The sequence below is a fragment of the Callorhinchus milii genome, unplaced genomic scaffold (assembly GCF_018977255.1).
Source record: "Callorhinchus milii isolate IMCB2004 unplaced genomic scaffold, IMCB_Cmil_1.0 Scaffold10, whole genome shotgun sequence".
Classification (NCBI taxonomy): Eukaryota; Metazoa; Chordata; class Chondrichthyes; order Chimaeriformes; family Callorhinchidae; genus Callorhinchus; species Callorhinchus milii.
This window is the reverse complement of record NW_024704751.1, coordinates 9,554,345-9,576,639: the sequence shown is the minus strand read 5'-3', so window position 1 is coordinate 9,576,639 and position 22,295 is coordinate 9,554,345. Positions and strand designations below refer to the sequence as shown.

The 22,295-nt window shown below is 40.6% G+C and overlaps 1 protein-coding gene across 3 annotated transcripts in view; it reads right to left on the bottom strand.

The window, feature by feature from the left end:
• The window catches only part of LOC103180532 (lysine-specific demethylase 2B), a 66,321-nt gene that overhangs the window by 3,598 nt on the left and 40,428 nt on the right, over positions 1-22,295 (bottom strand). For 2 of the 3 annotated variants that reach the window (XM_042338764.1, XM_007896459.2), the window contains exons 6-8: positions 18,809-18,847; positions 15,812-16,545; positions 1,856-2,019 (exon numbers count right to left, since the gene is read on the bottom strand). In XM_042338764.1, coding sequence (XP_042194698.1) covers positions 1,856-2,019; positions 15,812-16,545; positions 18,809-18,847 — 937 coding nt within the window. The remainder of the gene's footprint in view (positions 1-1,855; positions 2,020-15,811; positions 16,546-18,808; positions 18,848-22,295) is intronic. The other variant, XM_042338765.1, reaches the window with a different exon arrangement.

Sequence of the window (22,295 nt, the reverse complement as noted above, 5' to 3'; positions counted from 1 at the left end):
CGTTCAGCGGGCTCCGGCCCGACCCACCTACCTTCAGTGGCCGGGCTTTCAGCCTCTCTGCCCCCACACTCTGGAACTCCATCCCACGGTCCCTTTGGCTCGCTTCCTCCCTTGCCTCCTGCAAGGCCGGTCTCAAGACTCTTCTCTTCGACCGTGCCTTTGGTCGCCCTCCCACCTCTCTGCCTTCCCTCACCTCTACCCCACCCCTCCCCCATGCTCAGCACCAGACTGTTCAGCCCTTTGGGACGTCCTCCCGATGTGAAAGGTACTCTATAAATGTCATTTTGTTATTTGTTGTTGTTTCTCAATCAGTTTCAATGGGATATGGGACATAAATTAGGAGGAACTCTTAAGAGGACTGCAAGACTATTTCAGTTTTCAAATGTATAGGGGTTTTCCTGTCTACAGTTTCATTTAGGAGCATGTAATGATATGCCCTGAACTGCAGCAGTTATTGTTGTGGGGTGCACCAATGGATCTTTGCAGAAGTACTATAGAAAGACACTATATAAATGCAAATTGTCGTTGGCACGATACAAACAGTTAATGGTGGTTCAACTACAATCTGAAGCACCTTCATGCTATATCAAATGCAAGCATTATTATTATTAATAACCTCTCCAGAGCACAGACAAACCAATGGCCTGGATCTCTAAACAAGCAGGATTTTGCAGGATGCAATGTAACCTAGCGCGATAGTGTTCAAATAAGGATCAGATTCTGAAGGTAAAAATAATACACGTCTAACCACAGCATCACTCCAGTTTCACAGCTAATTTAGATCTAGGTCAGCACTTCAAGTGACATCTCATCGGCATTGCTGCAATTGCATTAACTGGAGCAGATGGACTGCAAGTTGATCACAGGCAGGAAGTCTTGAATTCAAACACTGCCTCAACCAAGAATAGTTACCATTCTCTAGAGGTGGGGACTAGAGGTGTCCTTCCATTCACACACCTGAGCAGTAACACTTACACCAGTATACACATAATTTACTGGTAAAATGGAGACTTCAACTGAGACAATCAGCCCTCGAAATACAAGGTATCTATTTAGATCATGGAGAGGCATTTCCTACCTTCTTTCAATGCACCACGTAGCCCATTACATACCAGTTGTGCCTCCCAAATAATCTTCTGACTAATAAAATCATTAATTCCAGTTAGAAGTTTGTCTTTATTATTATTATTGCTTCCACCATTCTACAATACAATTCAATGCATCTGCATGAATTTCTCTTAACTTGGTTACGTTCAGTCACTTCTCAAGCCTCCCCAAAAAAGCCTGGGAGAGTTTCTTATCACATAATCACTCTACATATTTATATATATATATATATATATACATACACACACACACACTATATACACTGTGTCAAGGCCAGGATGTCCTGCTCATTATTGTACTTCAGTATGAATCTTGGACTGTCCGAATCTCATACCAACTTCTAAGCAAGTCAAGTGTAGAAATGCCAGACCACAGTGCTGGGAACCTGCAGTTGAAGCAATACCCATCAATGGCTTCCATTGCTTTAATTGTCACCCACATCCAGGGACTGAGGTGTATTAAATTAAATCAGAATTTTCCCGACGTGAAAGGCGCTCTATAAATAAAATCTTGTTGTTGTTGTTGTATAGCCACAGGACAGCTGAAGTGTGAGGAGTGATTTCAAACACAATAACATTTTGTGAAGTCTATCGTTAGCCTTTCCTTTGGTTTATTGTGGACCAAGGTGCAAAAAAAGAAAGATACATTCAGCGATTAGCTCATTTTGTGAGATTTCTCTTGGTGAGGTAGCGCTGCCACAGTTAAACACAGACACAGACCCAGGAACACAAGGGAAAGTCAGTCTTACTTTGCAACTTGTTTATGAGCCAACTGAGCTGTTTCTTAGAGATGTTGGTCCAGCTAAGGTCCAGTGTGATTGGCTGTCTCCGAATGATGCCGCTCAGCATGGTGGGAGTGATGGACTTACAGCGGCTCAGGCTGATGGTGGTCCACAGGCGCTTGTCACAACACCTGAAACATTGAGAGAGGTGATGAGAGCCTGAGAAATAAACTACCACACACACACATCCACTACGTCAAACAACACCCACCCACCCAAGTCAAACGCACCCACCCACACACACAAGCACCCACCCACGCGACAAGCACTCACCCCCACACACTCAATTAGCCAGAAACCTTGGGTTATGGAAGATTTTTGTCAGTTTTGAATGTTTCCTATCTTGGTTTCACGGATATAGTAGTGGTTACCATTATTAACCAAACGATTAATATTATAATAATCCTCGCATTTGATATAGCGCTTTTCACATCTTCTCGACGTCTCAAAGCGCTTCACAGAATAGACTGTAAAGTGAATTGACCGTATATTTGTGGGCGAAACGCGGCAGCCAATTGTGCGCAGCAGTGTCCCACTAACATTTGTGGATTGAAAATGACCAATTTATTTTTGTTTTGTTTTGAGGGATTATTATTAGGCGTGTGGAGTAAGGAAACTTGCCCGAGGTTTCGCCCAAAGTAATAAACTTGAATGCAAGTTTTTGCTGGTGCTATTTATTTGGGGAATACAATCAACTCCCATCCCCTTTTATAGTCACACACACACATGGCTGGGTCATGCAAATTGAAGAACTAATCCTGGACACATGTTTTGCTGAGAAGTCAGTCAGTTTTGAGTCTGAATCAGCATGTTGCTGTTCCACTTGTAGCAGCATTTTTCCTGTGCTAACCGCAACTACACTGGAGCCTGGATGAGAGGCACTAAGCAAATTCACTAAATAGGAAGTGAGACAACAAAGTGCAGTTTTACTTTGCAATTTGCTTTAAATAGGCCCATTTGGCGGCAGAAGCCTGAAGCAAAATAAGGCACGGGGGAACTGAAAGTCACCGCTAGGTGGTAGCAAACACACAGTGACTGAGAATCATTTGTGTAACAGACTGGACCACTATAATCCAAACCTGAAACACTCCAATAACATTAACCAATCTGGATTATTCACGACATTACACAGAGAGTTTAATGCTATAAAATGGAACATTTTACAGTTAAAACCCATCTTTCTCCATTGGCTGATTTAGCATTCAAGGCTGAGACTGATAGATTTTTAAACAATAGAGGGATTAGGGGATATGGGGATAGGGCAGGTAATTAGAGTTAGGTCAGAAGATCAGCCATGATCTTATCGAATGGCGGGGCAGGGCTCGAGGGGCCGAATGGCCGACTCCTGCTCTTAGTTCTTATGTTCTTATAACCCCAATCAACATGAATGTTGTAAAACCACTCTTAGAAGACGTGACAAGCCGCTATATGAAATGGAATTATTATTACTATCATTATACAGAGGGGGCCAGATTGTTGGTGTTTGCGACAGTAATGGAAAATAAGAACCTTGATGCTAAAGCCTTCTGATCATTCAAAAAAGTGAAACATTACAATTAATTCCAATTCAACGACTGACAAACACATGCATCAGTTATATAAAGACATTCAGTTGTACAAGAATTTCAGTCTATGTTGAAAGCTGATTGCTTCAGATGTGAAGATAACAGGATATATTAATAATAATCCTTGCATTTGATGTAGAGCCTTATCACGTCACTGAGACGTTTCAAAGCGCTGCACAGAATATACTGCAAAGTGAAATGACTATATTTTGTGGGGGATAAGCACCTGAGAAGTAAAAACATTAAGGGTTATATGGGGGAAAAGAGTTGAAAAATTGGATTAATTGAACCCACGTAATCTAAACTGACATTGTGGTCAGTGCTGAGGGGCGCTATACTGTGGGACGTGCCATTTTTTGATGGGATGTCTCACCTGGGCCTGTTCAGGTGGATGGTAAGGATTTCAAGATCCCATGAAGCAATTCAAAAGGAGAAGGCAATGTCTCCTGGTGCCTTGGCTATCAATCCCCCCTAATAAAACTGGTCATTTACTTCATGGCTGTTTGTGGGGCATTGCTATGTGCAAATTGACTGCGGCAATCATCTACAAAATACAGTTACTACACTTCACAGTAAATCCTGTGAAGCGCTTTGAGATGTCCTCCTGACATGAAAGTCGCTATATCAAATGCAAGGATTATTATTGCTAATTATTATTAATAATATTAATAATGACAACTTAAAAAGCACAGAGGCTACAGTGGCAAAGAAACATTGGCCAAACAGACACATCCTGTATGAAAATATGCTCGACTGAGAAGCCTTGATGAGGGAAGTGGCAGGGAGGAAACACAAGCTTGGCAATAATAGAGGGAGCGGAGCCAACATCAGTGAATAGCCACACTGCTTCACTGATGTCGTCATTTCAACTCCCTTACACCGTCGAGGCTTCTTAGCAAGTCCTCCAGATGAGCTCATCGCCATCACTTTAAACTGGCTCCTTAAACCACCGCTTCATAAAAATATTAAAATGATAATTCACAGTCATGGGTTAGTTTCTAAACAGAATGCCAACATCTGGTTTAACTCACGAGCAGCAAATGAGCTGAAATTCTGCTTCCACGTAGCACCGTTGGCAAAGTCAGTCACTAATGGGGTTTCTGCGTTATAACTGTTGCATCGCCAAAGGCTCTCTCTATGTGTAAGTCCGACCAGAATACCAGCTCACGGGTTTTGCCAGTGAGTTACACAGAGCGGTATGACAAGTCGAAGTGTGACAAGTCTGTATTGCAATTTCCAATGAGGTATTTTAACGGCTCGAATGGTTTGGTTTTGCAGTGTTTTGTTCAAAATTCTAACCTTTCAGGACTGGGGAATGTCTTTGATCTGTTGGCATTTTGCAGCTCAGAGTGGAGCGCTGGGAAGTAGGGCACTGATTAGGCGTGCGTTGCTATAGCGACAGCTGGCACTCAGCGCTGTAGTACACAGATGGCTGAACTTTCCCTAAATACTGATGGCTCGTGGGAAAGCGGTTCTGGTCAGTCTGCTATCTCATGTACATGTAATAAGCAAATGCCTCATCAGTGAGGTAGCCACTATTTATCGCTGGGTTTCAAACACATACTTTGTAGGAACGTCCTGGACTAATGGAACATGGTGTTACGACGTGTACATCAGAACTGGAATTAAACATCCCGTGAGCCACTGGCGAGAAGGATTTGGAGCGAGTGGGAAATATAAAATGTGATCTCCAGTCTGCATTGCTCTACTGTTGCAATGGAGCTCCGGGATGCTACCCCGCGTGAAGAGCACGGCATAAATGCAAGTTGTTGTTGTTGTTGTTGTTGTTGCACTTCTTCTTCCATCACAAGACCGGTAACAAGATAAACACGTACATAAAATAATCTTGGTCCTGTCTCAGAGGTGATGCAACAATCTGAAGGTCGCCATAAAAATCAAACCAAGCCCTAACCAGCACGAATGTTTCTTCCTCCAAGTCCCTCTGCCCACTCGGCACTGCTTCATGCCCCCCATCCCCTCCAACCCAACAAACTTCAGCCGCTTTGCTCCCGCCCTCTGGATCTCTTTTCCCAGACCCCACTACCCTTCATTGCTGCTTTCAAAATCCATTTAAAAATCTCTGTTGGCATCTCCCTCCCAGCTTGGGCTCCAATGCATTCATGAGCTGTTTTTCCTACACAAAAGGGGCTCTGTAAGCAAAAATTGATGTTGCTGTATCAGCCATCAACTGTATTACAGGGTCCTGATATCCAAATCTCTACCTAAGAGGTATAAAAGTACAGACTGACATAAATATGGTGGGTTGGGGAAAAAGGTTAAATAAGGGAGCAGAGACAAAAGAAGAAGCACTGGGGGAAAAGGGGCAAAGGATGTCGGAAAGATAAAAGAGGAAGTCAGGGAGCTAACAAAGAACAGATCAGTCTGATGGTCTGGAACTTTGCGAAGATGTCAACTTCAGGTTCAACTTCTGTGAAGCAGAGTTATGGCCAAAGGAGACAGGAGATGGTGTGGGAGCAGAGATCCAGACGATCAGCTTCAGATACGTCTGTGTGTATGCGGGATTTGCCATTTACAAATCCTTTTGCAAAGCTCACAAATTAGACTCCGCTGCATCCTGCACGTAAGTGAAATGATGTTGGAATCTGTAAACGCACAAACTGACAGACGGAATCACTGGTCCTAGAGTACCATACTGCCCTGATACTTGGATGCCACAAGTACATTTAAGATTTTACAATAATGAATAAAGATCAGGGTTATTGTAATGAAACTGTGTTAAATATTCTATTATAGGCCCCCAATCTGATGAATTTTTTTAGTGCAGCAGTAAATTGAAGTAGACAAGTGCTGACTGTATTTTAAGGACCACAAATGCCTGGTACGTTTGGCAACAGGACCTCAGGGATAAATTAATATCAAGTTCAAAAATCATCACTGAACAGTAGGATTTGGGCAGGTAATAATAATCGTTGCATTTCATATAGTGCCTTATCACAACAACAACAACTTGGATTTATATAGCACCCTCCACGCCGGACAGAACAGTTTACAGTAACGGAACCCGGCGCCGAGATCACCGAGGCACCTCAAAGGGCTTCACCGAATATATTGTAGAGTGAATTGACTGCATATTTTGTGGGTGAAATGCAACAGCAAATCAAGTATTTTAAAAATGCACATTTACATATTGTAACATCGAGTGCACGAATATAAAGTAAGACACCTGGGAGACAAAAATAATTTGATCACTCAATCCACGACTGTTTGTGGGACACTGCTTGTGTGCAATTGGCTGCTGTGTTACTCCCACAGTCAATACACTCTACAGTACATTCTGTGAAATCTTTGAGACGTCTAGAAGATGTGATAAGGTGCTATATTAAATGCAAGGATGATTATTATTATATACAGTATTTACCAAGTACACAAAATAAGCTGTTTAGATGACACCAGCAGAACAAGAGGAAATTCGACTTTATGCACCAAATATACTTCTTGCAAGTTATTCTAAAGAGTGTCTTTCTTCTCAGTTCTTCAATACACAGGAATTTGGGGACAAAGATCATAGGTCAGTGACTTGGGCACAAACTGTGCCATCAACTTTGCTGCAAAAAGCAACTCAAATCTCTTAAAAACAGATGGTGCACTTTGCACGATCCCTAAAGCTTGGCTCTTCAACTCCTATTGTAGGTGGAGTACATGTAGTTATGGTACAACTGTGGGGCACTGCAGCTTTAAACTAGTCCAGAACAAAAGATCAGAGAACATATGTTGAAGTTGAGCCTCCACCATCTGGTTTATAAGGAGAAAATACGCATGTGGGGAACTGTATTTTCAGCAGCCTTCTCCATCTGTGTGTTTGATGCTCAGTCACTGAACCTGGGATTTTGATTTGCGTCTTGGAGATAATAATAATCCTTGCATTTGACATAGCGCCTTATCACATCTTCAAGACAGTCTCACAAATATACCGTAAAGAGAATAGACTGTATTTTGTAGGCGAAACGTAGCACACAGTTATGTCCCACAAAGAGTCGGGGATAAGGCGCTATATTAAACACAAGGATTATTAATATCGTACACACAACAGTTATGCAGTCCCATAATTAGGTTGTCAAAGAAGTATGTCTATTGAGATGAGGTCTATGAGTGGTCTAGTATCGTAGACAGTGACATATCTGTAACCACAAGAGATTAGAGATTAAAGAATAATTGTGTCATTTCTATGATCTGACATTATTCAGCTAAATAGCAGAACCACAAACTCTCCTCGACCTTTGCTCAGAATGGAATATTTAGTATGAGCGGATAATACTGAGCTAATGATGTTGGGAAGACTGAGCACAATAGTCCACCGCTGTACACTGTGCACCTGCAACAAGCTGGGTCAGATTTCTGCACTAACACGCTCCAGTAATACGGCTAACTCTGTGCTTTGCCAGGATACAAACTTCCAGTTCACTATCTCCACTCCTCACTGGTTTGAAACCTCATCCCTCTTACTGCAGGTTTCACCAATGCAGTGTAAACAAGGGTCTCATAAAAGTGCCAGAGGGAGCCCATCAATCTCACCCACCCATCTCCAAGTAAGGATGATAATTTGAGGCTGAAAAAAGCTGCACAGGGACTATTTGACTTGAAAAAAAATCAAATCCAAAGCACATGTAAACAGTCAGAATGCTGAAAAAGTGCCCAAAACAAACTTATTGCTCACACATACATATAAATATGACGACAGAATTCATTTGTTTGCACTGAACGAATGGTTCACTTCAGAGAGCCTGGTAGATCAACAGTAGAAAATCAGGTGGTCTTTACTGCTCTTCACTTGAATGTTAATTCAGTGAAGCGTGCAGCAACAGAAGATTGCTAAACCATAGTAACCAGAGCTCCGGTTTAATCAGTTTTTTTTGTAGTGTCAATTAAAGTTTGCTTACAGATGCCACTTATTTGCAGCCAGGCCCACACACAACGTATTAGTCAGAGCCAGCTCATATTCGTTTCAAGGCCAGGAAACCATACTACCAAGTCTTTTTAAGTCTCAACTTTTCTTGCCCTTTGTTTCCTGTGGCCTCTAGCACTTCTTTTCAAACTGACCTCCGAAGCAATTTGAAAAAAAATTAAACTGTGCGTTCGGAGTTTCCTGGGGGAAGAACAATCTTATATTAACCAGTTCCTTCCCAGAGGCTTTCCCATATACATGTCCAGGACTTGGGGAGTGAATATGGTGCAATCTCATATTACTGCCAAAACAAATCAAACAAAGCGAGTGTGGATCATAATTTCCTGGTATTGTGTATAAAACAATGGCAAAAAAAAACCCCAATGGTCTAGGGAGTTTATTCAATGAGTAGCTGAGTCATATTCAGGAAAGTCCCATATTCAAAATTTTCATTTGTCCTTTTTTTGCTGATCTCAACTGGGGAGCGACTAATGCCATCAGGAGTCCTGGGCTGGGTGGAAGGGTGATACGCAATCTCTGCTGTAAGTGAGTACAGGTAGACATCATCTGAAGTCCAGATTGTGAGTGGCTGTGCTCTGCCACTACCTTTGACCAAATAGCTCACTGACAGCCACTGTTAAAGCTTAAACTTAAATAATGAGCACAGGGCAAAGCACCAGAAGTCTACACCCCAGGAAGTGACATCAGTGATAATTCTCACCCATAGCACAAGAAATGATGTCAGTGGCTGGTGTCCAGGATGTGTACCACATATCTGTTTAGTTTGGGTCCCCAACAGATCTAATATATAAGAATCAACATTCCTGGGGGGGGAGAGAGAAGGACCTTGGCTGTACTTCTTCGAAAGACATCTTGGGATCCAAGAAACCAGGAACTGGAAATTCCTAGAAATCAGCAAAGCTGTTTTGGAAATACTACTGAGGAGTGTGGTTTTCCAAAACAGCTTCCCCAATTTACAGAATGACTGGAGTATTTAATCCTCCCGTCATAAAACCTTAAGCAAATCAAACTTCAGGAGCCAGGCCTCTGCTTGTAAAGTGGGCCACAAATCACCCCAGTATCCAATGTCAGTAAATATCTCACTATACCTTTACGATTCAATCCAGGCGGCAACTCTTGGAGAGCTTCCAACAAATTACTAAATCACCACATAGAATTTGCTTAAAATACTTGACAGATTTATTTTTAAAGCTACTTATTAGAATCTAGTTTGAACTTGTTTTTTTAAAGATATATTGTTCCACCATAATTGAGTTAGTAATCCCAAAAAGATAAAGTGTAACATTTTCTACGCATATAGGCGGCTGGTATTTAATGGTAAGGAAGTCATTTAGGTTTTTTTTCCAAGTGATTAAGCTGGCATCTTGATTCACGGGGTGGGGAGTACCAACGTCCAAGTTGATACACATTTCTGAACGGAATCCTGGATCTGCTGAGAGGAAGCAATTCATGAAAGGTTGGTTACAATCTAATAAAGTCCCTTTAAAGTTACTGAGCTGGAAAGTTAGCATTTTATAGACCTGAACCTTTATGGGTCCCAGCATGTCTACTTTCCGAACTGCTGTCTGATGAGAGGAAGTGGTTTAATGAACCTTGGTGAACATCTGATGAAGCTTCTTGGATGTTATTAAGGAAACGCGTTTCCTCTCCTGGAGAATAGGATAGACAGGGCCTTACACATTTTAAGGACCAGTAACAAAGCTGATTTTACAAGAATATAAAGTGAAACTGGCTTTGAAAGTTTGAAAAGAACCATCCAAGCCCTGGATCATTTCTCTGGAAACATGAGGGATGTTTTAAAGCTGATTTCTAACAACAGGATAAGAATCTTTGGCAAGTGGGATCACACACACCTTGGTGGCATCATTTTTGAACTTCAAAAGGCAGGAGAATTTTTTTTTAAAAAATTGCTTTCAAAACAAAATCCTAACCAGCAATATTGGTGATAAATTAATTTAATGCAAAGTGCAGAGACATATAGTTGAGGCTGGATTTATATACTGGGCCAAAATGCAAGCCTGATGCAACACTTACATTTCTGAGTGGATCAGTTCCAAAGAATTAAGATAGTGAAAAGAACATTTATGTGCTTCTTATTGCTCTCTTTCGTCCACATCATTTACACAAGTCATAAATCTTGCAGAATTTTGAATGTGTAAAATACTTGTTATTGAGTTAACATTTGGTTGCATTAGTGTACAGCACAGGCTTTGTGGAGCGAGAGAGGAGCGAGAGAGAGAGAGACAGACTCCTGTTGAGGGCTGAAGATTTTGTTGCAGTGAGTACAAAGTGTCACCAACAAAAAAAACACATCTGCAAGTCTGCCAATTTAGAACTGGAAACTGGGTGTGTTATCCACTTTGATACCACACTCCAGGAGATCTATAATCCAACACTACATAAAACACAGGATCAAATGAACTTTTGTCCTGCAGTCTCCTTTATGTTATGCAAAAACACTTAAAGACATCAGGTGTATGTCGGAGGCTATACCAGATCACAAACCTAGGACACCTTAGCCACCACATGCGTTTAATGGTATCGATTACTGTAACCCATTAAATTCCAGACCTCGGGCAGCTTTGTGTGGGTGTTTTTGCTTAAATAGTCAATGTAATTACTGACTCACATCCCTTAAAAAAAGGTTTGCCCTGGTTTAAACACAGAAAATCGTAGTCGACAGAATTAGGAACAGATGAGATGACGCACACTTGAGAAATCGTAGTAAATCAGTCAAAGTGAATTTAACAGACTGAAACACCATCATTTATAGCTGCTTATCTTCTAATAACAGGGAAAATGTACAATTGTAAAGCCAGCTCTTGAAAGCCCCAAAGGTGTGGAATGTAAAGCTTGACTGTTTAACATGGCAAGTGTTTAACCACTTATCAACATGCAAACTATCACCACATTAACTGTTACTCATAGCAAACCTCAACCACTTTGTCACTGCCCCCAAAATTCCCAAGTTGACGCTAAACAATTCTCATCTAGCTTCATATACACACACACAGCCGAATTCTCAGGCACAGCTTGCCAACAACTGCTGTGCTTGGATAAAACCACATAAATGGCAGCTAAAAATAGCCAAGTTTACAAATCATTGCGTTGCTACAGCACAGTTTAAGATCATTATTTCACCATTCGAGGAAAACAAAACAGAATGCAAAACATTTTCCCGTGTGCCATTATGAATCGTGTTACACGAGTTCAAGTTAAAAATCGTTTTGAGGTCGGTCTGTCGCATGGAAATGATGCCGATAGTAGTCACTTGCATTATATGCATCACCACCATGAAGAGAGATCATGATTACAGGAGAGGACATTGCCAGCACCTAACACTTGCTACCCAACAGGTCAGTGCATGTTTCTAGTGCGTTATGCACTTGTGAAGCAGCCAAGTAAACACATAGAATGGCCATGACAAATGAGCCCAGTAATGATTCACTTATCCTGCAGTGCATACACAGCATTTGAATTTAGTTTTTCCTGTACGTACTGTACAACTATTGATAGTTTCTGCTCAGTGCATCCAACCCAAGACAACAATCCCTCCTGTGCAACCATTGTCAGCCTCCGTACATCTACCTGTTTCAACCTTCGTCCTCTTATTGTTCTACCATGAAAGGCGCTATACAAATGTAATTTTGTATTGTAATGTATCCTAAAGGATAATAGCAACATCCTTCATAGTACTGCGTATCCAGCATCAACTCATTATAATCAGCATTATTCTAAAGGAATTAATGAGCTGGACTTTTTATTTAAAAAATGGATTAATTTAAAATAATTCTGATTGTTTGTGGCTGCTTGTGAGACTTTGCCATTTGCAAAATACTACAGCGTTTTCTTACAAAAACAGACACTACACATGGCAGAGGTTACTTTGAAGCAGACAACTTACAGGTGCTATAAAAATGCAATTTGTGTTCATTTGGGAATTGAGCAGCTGGCACATACAAGTGTGCAGTATTTGACAATACTAAACACTGGCCACGGTGCAAGTCTGTGGTACACTGTCCTTCTCTGCATCTATCAGGTGAAATGAAGAACACCTTTACCCTGGATGGTCACTTTTGCAACTTCTGCAAATGCAGCATTTCAATGCTTCATCACCAGGAACTTCTGCTGTAAAGGCGTCCCAGGACCTGCTTCCCCCACTTGAATTCTGCATTTTCTGCTCAGCAGTAAGCTTATGATAGAAGGTATTTGTTCATTTTTCCTCCCTCCAAGAGTTAGTATTGGAGCCAGAAATGTAATTTAAACCAATTTTGTGATCAATTAGACTTATTGCTTCAGGCTTCGCTTAGTCCAGGTTTTGAAATTCAATCCCCAATTGCACAACTTGCAAGGTAATGGTTACATTCCCCGCGGCAGATAAAACACCTCCAGTTGAAGTGAGGCTTCGACCACTTTCCGTGGTTACAACAGCTCCCGTTAATATTGGATTTGAAATGGAGTCTGACATTTAATGCCACATAATCTTTAACACAGCACAATACTTTTCATTAGGAGGGTTCAAGTTATCCAAATGAAAGCAGGGAACAATTCTATGCAACTCGCTCAAGTCTAGGATTTGTGAGATGTATTTACTGGTATCAACACTTAACAGGCAAGACATCCATTAACCATCTGTCATCATCCATCAGCCAGCACAATGCTACCTAGACTTTGGTGACTGCAGACACTCAATATCTGTAACTTAACTATTTTAAGAAAAGGAATTGGGTCACATTTCATTGAAAGTACAGTAATTGGCAATGGTATACAGCTTGGAATGAAAAATTATACCTTGAGGAGAGAAAAAAAAGCTGTTAGCACAACATGTTCTTGGTAAATTCCACTACATCATACTAGCATCCGTGGAATCTGCTATCTCAGTTGTAACGAAAATATAACTTTCAAGGATGGCAGCGTCATTTTACAGTAAACTGCAATATGGTTTCCATCACTCCCCCCCCCCCCCCCCCTTTAGTCCTAAATCTCACTTGTCACATATAGCAGACTACTGGAATCTGTCAACAATAATAATAATAATCCTTGCACTTGTGCACAATTTGCTGCCGCTTTTCACCCAGAAATTATACAATAAATTCACTTTGCAGTCTATTTAGTGAAGCACTTTGAGACATCTCAAAGACGTGATAAAGGCTATATCAAATGCAAGGATTATTCTTATTATTATACCCACTTCTTAAGAATTTGTTTGGGGGTTAGTTGGGGGGGAAAGGAAAGATGGAAAGAGAAAGGAAGTAAGTAGATTGTTTCTGGCGCTCCGATGACTTGTAAGAGAAACGCATGGCAAGGCTTGGTAGGTCCCCAGCAATCACAAGTAGATATGAAGGTGCAGACAATTCCCCAAACCTACAAGCTTAAGCCCCAGTGGGCAAGGCAGTCTCAACAGGACTAGCAACACCTGAGGAATTCGATTGAGACTGAGTCAACATGAGCTTAAATGGGTTGAGTAAACGCAGCTACTTGTGCCCATTACACAATCCTGGCACAACTCCAGCGTCTGTTAGAACTTTCCACAAAGTTCTGACCACCGCTTTCACTTGCATTCTGAAAGTACAGGTCCTGCTGCCAAAAGTCGTCAATTTCACCAGCAGATGTCTTGAGCTCCTCACGTTAAGCTGTAATCACCAGACTGTTCAGCCACTTCATAGACTTCATTAGGCCATGTCAGTGACTTCAGTAAAACAGCACCTGAACACGGGTTAATATACCTAAAAGAGCAATTATTTCAGAAAGACTAATTTCCGTACTGCTTGCCATTTGAGAAACTGCTGGAGGAATCCAATTTGGCACAAAGACGGTGTGGCTTCAGCTGAAAATGACTGACAATTTAACTTTGTGCACATTTCACTACCCTCCCCTACGCACACGAGCACACATGCACCATTTCATTTAGTTCCCAAGTTAAAGCTAACCATTTACTATTTACGTTATGATCATTAAAAGGAAGTGTCAATGACTGAGCTGAGATCATGGCATGACTAACTTCCTGATCCTGATGCAGAAGCTGCAGATAAAACTGATTACAGAAATGCATTGCGGTTTAAGCCCATAAAATGTGAACAAATCCACTACAGGAACTGTCTTGAAAGTAACAACAACTTGTATTTACAAGTTGTATTCCATTGTGGGAGGCAGTTTCACAACCTGTCCCTATAATAATAATAATAATAGTCGTCACACACACCCCCACACCCTTGGTGGCATCAATGACAATTATAGTGCCTCGATCACTGCTCCAGCTGAGATCAACTAACTAGACACAAAATGAGAATTGAAAGCAAGATCTTGTTCATCTGGAAGGCTCGAGTTTCACTCACAGCACTGTCCTTCCCAGCCAAACCTTTAAAAAGTCCGGACTAACAATTCTGAACAGGCAATAAAAAAATAACATTCAAACCCAATGCACAGTAATACAGCACTCTCCCGACTGTTTATATGCCCAAAAGGCAGGTACATTCTTTATACACAGGCCACAACTAGTTGGGGATATTTATATGACAACTCCTTTATTGAATCAAAGGAACATTTTTAAACAATAGTATTATAGCTTTAAAAACACATTATGTAAGCTGGAAAATGTTTTAAAAGGTTATACCCTGCCACAATATAAATTAGACATATAAAAAGGAAGCAAAGGGTTGTTATTCTTTCCTGGTTAAGATTTTTTTTTAGGAATGTAAAACATTTCCAGTAATTATAAATCCCACTTGAAGACTTGCTGCACAAAGGAGGAAAAACTGACAGCTTTCTCATATTGATCTGCCTGACTCCACAACACCCTCATAGATAGCACTGGAGAGGATCCATGCTATGATAATAGGCCAGAGAGTTGGAGGTGGAACTACGCATTCAAGAAGTTCCTAGCGTGAGTAATTCTGGAACTGGAAGTGTTTACTTGTGCTGCGTGACCAGTAATTTGAAACATCCAGAAGGGCTGACAAAGACTGACAATAACAAAAATACACCAAAACGTATCTCTGCTTATGGCTAGTACAACTAAATGTAAATCAAATTTTGCATTAGATATAGTCCTGTATCAAGTCAAAACCATTTAAAGTGAAGGGCTTACATTGATGTGCAGTAACTGTAGTGTTGGCAAATTTGGCAGGTAATCTGCATCAGCAACGTCCCACAATAAGGTTAAACAACAAATTCCATCGGTATTGCTCCTTTCACATCAGGAGGTCATGCCCAAGTGTTGGGACAGTCAAGGATGTGCACCGTTGAAAACAAAGTGGCCCTCAGCAATTGAAACCTCAGCCAATGTTTGCCCAGTGATGTAGCCATCATAACAATATTTTGTGCTAGAGATTAATTAACGTTATTATTGCACGTTTCTTTACCAAAGAGCAGCACAAAACAGAATCCTGCAATTGTGAAGAATTTAAGAGATTAGAACACAATATGGTGACTCACCATTTATTCCAGGTCTTGCAGACCCTCATACAGATGCATAGGTCCCTATGACTGAGGTAACTGAATATCGCCAGCCATACCTCCCGCTGCATCACATGTTCTGAGCCACCAGCAAGTGGTAGGGAATCGGGTTCTGGGCTGTCTGGCGGAGGTCGCACCACATGGCGTTCCATTTGAAATGGTTTGGGAGGTGATTGGACAGAGAGTTTGCTTACTATCTGAGGACGAGGCAGACTTCCGAGAACCTTCTGACAGAAGTGACTGGACGGTCCATTTTTTTTCTTGAACGGAATCCCCATTGTCCTAATGGAGTTTCTCTGAATGTTCTCCCCTTTTAAGGAATGGTAATTATTTTCTCGGATACTCGAAGCCAGAGAAAGGGAATTGGTTTTGGAGTTCCTGCTGTTCTCTTCCTCCTCGTCTTCCTCTTCCTCATCATCCTCCTCGCTGAAAATATCATTCGATAGCCTTCTGAGCTTTGACCTCTGGTTATCTCCCTTTTCAATGGATCTTGGACTAGAGCCTCCACTGCTTCCTGCTGACCGCTGGAGACTAGCTTCTGAAGCAGAACTGGAATCCGAATCAGAATCGGAACTGGAGCTGGAACTGGAGGCCTCATTTCGGTTTACACGCTTCATCATCTGTCGGATCCGTTCTATCCTTTGTGCATGTTCAGATCTTTCTAGGTGATTCGTTTTACTGGATTCATCAGAATCTGGTGCTGGTTTCCGTTTCTGAAAAAGAAACTCAGTTTAAGAAAACAAGCCTTTTAACTACATTTCATAACCAAATTATTCAAGGTCACAATAAAGCCATTATTGGACGACCTCCCGACAAGGAAGGCGCTATATAAATGTGATTTTGTATTATATTAACCTCCATCTACTCCATTCCAATTCGAAACAACATCCCCAATTTACATCTGGTTTATTTAATATTTTCCCAACAGGATGGAAATATAATCACTCAAAGCTGAGTGAGGAGTCAAATTTGTGTGACGATTTTCAGACTGGTTAGATTCAGTGAATCCATCCTCCTTTATTCGAACTAGCGTTAGAAAGTCGATCAGCATTTCAACATTATTGGGCGTGTGCGCGGAAAGGCTTCAAAACTCTGGCTGGCTTTTCGCACATGGAACACAAATGACTTTCAGATTATCAGGTTGGTAAAGGGACATTAGCAGTGCTGTACTTCGCATGAGACGTTAAACTGAGGTCCCATTTGCCTGTTCAGGTGGACCTTAAAGATCCCACGGTACTATTCAAAAAGAGAAGGGTGTTTCTCCCGGTGTCTTGGCCAACAATCCCCTAAATAAAATTGGTCTCTCAATCCATGGCTGTTTGTAGGACACTGCTGTGTGCAACTGGCTGCCTCTTTTCCCCCCACAAAATACAGTTAATCCACTTTATAGTATATTCTGTGAAGCGCTTTGAGACGTCTCGACGCTGTGAAAAGACACTATACCAAATGCAAGGATTGTTAGTAGTAGGTTGAGAGTTAGGGAGGAGCAAGACTGAGGAGGGCTTTGGAAGTGAGAACAAGGATCTTAAACTCAATCCTCTAGGGGATGGGGAGCCAGTGAAACTGGGAGAGTTTACAATGAGGCTACCATCAGAAAATGCATGTGCAGTTATAATTGATCCTTTATAAATGGGACAATAAATATTGGTATTAATCTGATCGATTTATTACTATATAGGATATAAAGTGCAGAGGAAAAGGAAAATGCCCACTTTTCAGCAATTAAAATGGAACCAGGTTTGTAACAATCCAATTCTGTTGGAAAAAATGTGCTGAGGGGACAGACAATCATACTATTTTACATCAAATACATTGACCCGTGAATAATATTGACTTAACTCAAATTAGATACGAAGATCAATCAAGCACATTAATAATGCTTACTGGCAGATTAACATAGAGTGCAAGACAAAAGTATTAAAGCGGTGACACAGAGGAGAAAATCTTGTCTGAAAATTGAAGCTTCAAAATTGTTCTCAGCCCAGCTAGTTGAATGCAGTATTGGAATACAATCAGTTAATGGGTATGTGTGTGTGCGCACGCACACTCTCTCTCTCTCTAAGTGACCAAAATATGGTTCTCTGTGGACATCTACAATCAGAACAGCGTGGAAACCTTGGAAAGAGTTTAACTGTTCCCACTTCAATATGCAAATGTGATCACCGGGAATAAGATCCAACAAATCTCTCCATTCCCTAGGCTGATTGCCCCATCAGGGTTACTGCTCGCAAGTTAGACAACCAATCTTACTTCCGGATGCAATGCATGTATCACAGCTCCATGCTAGTTAGGATATATGTGTAAATGTGTTTGCACGTAAGATGAAAAAGCATACCAAAAACAGTAAAAGATACAATCATAATTTTTTTTGGTCAGCTGGGTGTCTGACACATGTGGAACTCCATCACCATCCTTAAGAGTATCCAAACCAAACTGAGTTCCATACACCCACCTATACATGGCAATTCTAGATTTATTTGTTGGAAATGGAATGTGCACTCTCTCTCTCTCCCTGGAGGGTCACATCCTGCTTACATAATTCCGGAAAGTATTAGGTTGACAAGAGTCAAGGCAATATCAGTGTTGAATGATCAGTCGAGCAGCTTTTAAAAAGTTAGTACCAATCTATTTCAGATCAAACCTGAAGTTCTCAGCAATAAAGTCTCAGCAACCTTTGATACAGTATTTTTAAAGGTAGGTCTTTTAAGCTAAACGTACAATAATAATCCTTGCATTTGATATAGTGCCTTATTATGTATTCAAAACGTGTCAAAGCACCTCACAGGATATATTGTAAAGTGAATTGACCGTATATTTTGTGGGTGAAACACGGTAGCCAATTGCGCACAGCAGTGTCTCACAAACAGCCGTGGATTGAGTGACCAAATTATCATTATTATTATTTTTTAAGGGATTATTACCCCGGAAAGCGATCCGCTAATTGACTAACAATTAAACGTCTACTGTATTACCTACCTTCCTTTTTTGAAGTTTATCATCCTTTCCTCCTCTTAGCTAAAGAAAAAGAAGAGACACGATCATGAAAATGTAATTGCTGACAAGTTACTCAGCTCTTTCCCTTCACAAGCTACCTCAAGTACACTCTACACTGAATTTCAACTGTTTACAGAAAGTTAACATACATCATAGGACTGAGCAAGAACGACTATTGACAAATTATTTGGGCAAATTCAGAACAGAAATTCTATTTTTGAACGTAGCATTGTTAATGATTGAAAGGTTTCATATTAATAATGACACTCAAACTCAAGGTTTTATAAGCCTGGGCTATGAAGGCCCATCTTCTCCGAAGCCAAACTAAATCACTCAGACGTGAATAATCTCTCTGACAATTTCTATTTCACCCCAATTCTCTCCCCCGTCCCCCCAAAAAAACGTTTGATTCATCAACACGCCAGTGTCCAACAGTTAATACTTGATGATGTATTAGAGAGGAAAATGTCCAGATCAGATAGGCAGTCAGTTCTAAAATTAAACATTTGGTACAGTCTGTGATCTGCAACTAGCTGTCACAAGTTCATTTGATGTGCCCTGTCCTAAACTACTTTTGATATTTAAAAACCATGCAGACAATTAAGAGCAATGGATTATTGTTATTATATCAAACATGTTTCTTCTGATTTCTTGCATCTAATATCAAAACTGAGCATCTGGATCCATATTGGTGAAACTTAAATTTACTGATCATTATCACAAGGAGAACCAAGACAGCAAGGTTGGTGGTATAGATTGCAGCCAAGGGCCATGCAGAATTTTTATTCTAATCCTTTCTGAAATGATGTCCACAGGCTGTGATCAAGATCAATGCCAACACACGCAGACAGCATGCAGTTCAAAACAGCTGTTCATTGGAAACGAACAGGTAGGAACAACAACAAATTGTTTTTCATGGGAGAATGTCACAATATTTTGGATAGTTAAGAGTTTGCACCCGAACTGGGGGTTGGAATCAAGAGTGGGTGGAGAGCAAGGAGCATGGAACATTCAAAGCGGAAGGTCTTGATATAAGGAGGCAAGGGAGGGGGCGAGGCGGAGGGGCTCTGGGATGGAATTCCAGAAAGTGGGGGTAGAAAAGCTGAAGACCAGTCCGTCGATGGCGGGGCGAGCAACTCTGGGACAGGAGCAGGCCAGTGCCTGCCGAGTGGAGGCAGCATATGGTCCTACAGGTAATGGATTTAAAATCCAGGAAATAAAATCCTGTTGTTCTTTTACAAATCCTTTATTGTCTTGTGAACTGGTACAGAGAAACTATGTAGTAAATTGGGATGAACAAGGATGAACTACAGAAATACTTAAGTGAGCTAAGGTTTACGATACAATGATAACTAGATTAACAAAACGGCTCTGCTACATAAACTGGATTTTATTCTTTCAGGCTTCAGAACTACCCCAAGAACAATCTCGGAAAGCAGCAGTTTTATGTAATTGGTCCCAGGTCTAGTTTGAATATTTAGCTCAGTGCCAATAAGTGTTAAAAATTGGCAGGTCAGGAAAACAATTGAAGCAGAAGCCCATACTTGTACTGAAGCCCAGCAGGAAGGCAGCTTGCTGGCTCAGTTCCAAGTTTCTTTTTCTGAAATTCAGAGTGCCAATGAGTCCTGAAGCGAGAAACTTAACATATTTTTAAAATATTACTGATTATTGGTGGCATTATCAGACACAGAAATTTAAAACTTCAATTCGTACAAACAGGATTTTCAAGATAATAATAATAATCCTTGCATTTGATATAGCGCCCATGTCTTCGGAACAGCTCAAAACGCTTCATAGAATATAATGTAAAGTGAATTGACTGTATTAGTTTATGGGCGAAACACACTATAGTGCTTAAAATCATCAATGCTGTCTACAGAAAATTGTGAGTGATATTACAGTCCTTTATACGCTTCTAAAGGTCTCAATTAACTGAACATTAAAACACTATTTGGCTACTATATTTCACACAAGACATTCATGAAAGTCAACTTGCTCAAGAGTTCAAATGCACAGTCTATGAAAACATTCATATTAAATGGCTTGGCTTTTTGTGTTCTACACATATTAAAACATGTGGATTTCATTAAACAGGTATATAGCAAACAGATTTAGAAAATAGCTACTTTCCTAAAATGAGCCATTAAGTCATGTTTTCAGTCCATAAAAATATTCTCTGCCAAGCTTGGAAAGTTAATGTGGACACACAAACTTGCTGGGTTTATGCGGCAGATTTTAATCACTGGCAATTTGGATTGTGCACTTCAATGTAAAGTTTATTACTGTACCTTTGTTGTTTAGATTTAACAAAGCTTGCATTTGATATAGTGCCATATCATATCGTTGATATGTCTCAAAGTGCTTCACAGGATTTACTATAATGTATAGTGACTATATTTGTAGGTAAACAGTAAACGTTGAAACTAATTTACGGACCGAAATATCCCATAACCAGCCATTAATTGAAAAAGTAATGTTATCTGGGGATTGTTGGCTAGGGCTCTGTGAGAAATTGGCTTCTCTTTTCGAAGAGCGCTACAGGATTTTTAACGTCCAAGTGAACAGGCAGACCTTGGTTTAATGGCACATCTGAAGAATGGCACCTCCGACAAAGCAGTGCTGGGCTAGAATGTGAGCTCAAAGTCCTGAAGTGAGGCTTGAACCCACAATCTGCTGATTTAGAGGCAAGAGTGGTGCCAACTGAGCCAGGCTTTCTGTTAAAGTGAAAGGAGACAGCTTTGTCCTTAAAAGCAGAATGTGACCAGACTTTCAAGATAACACTGGACGGTGCAGACAGGTTCCGTGTTACAAACCTGAAGTGGACGAGCATTTTCTAAAACAATCAATACACCAGAAACAGCTTCGCTATTTTGACAAATTAACTGTTGGTTCAACATTAGCTTATCTTGTTTGCCTTCCGAAAAGAAAGATAACAAACATGCTCGCATACTGTGCGTGAAGTGCGTCACCTGTTTCCCCATTAGCCTTCACTTGAGAGTTCAACACTGAAATATTACAGGTAAAATACTCTTAAATTAGTTGCTCATTGCATTAATTCACCGATTTGGTGTTTAAACAAATCGCATGCTCAAACAATCCCAACCTTTATCCAATTCATACCATACCAAATCACAAACACAGTTAAAGGATTAACCACAAAAAATTCATATTAAATGCACAAAACAAATTAAAGGGATATGCAAAATTAATTTGTTTCCAGTTGCTTCCAGTCATTCTAATAGATTATCTTTCACAATTCAGGCTTGTGTTATATATCCACAGTGACTAAAGACTTACATGTTCCAATATCCACAGTGTCTTACGTTTGCACTAAATAAGGAAGTTGCACTGTTTGGGACCACTACAGTTTTATTAGCTTAGATAAAATGTGGGATTTGTGGTGCTTTTTATTTGAAGGATAGAGTCTGAAATGCAGGATTTCTGAAGTGGGAATAGGAGTCACATAAAT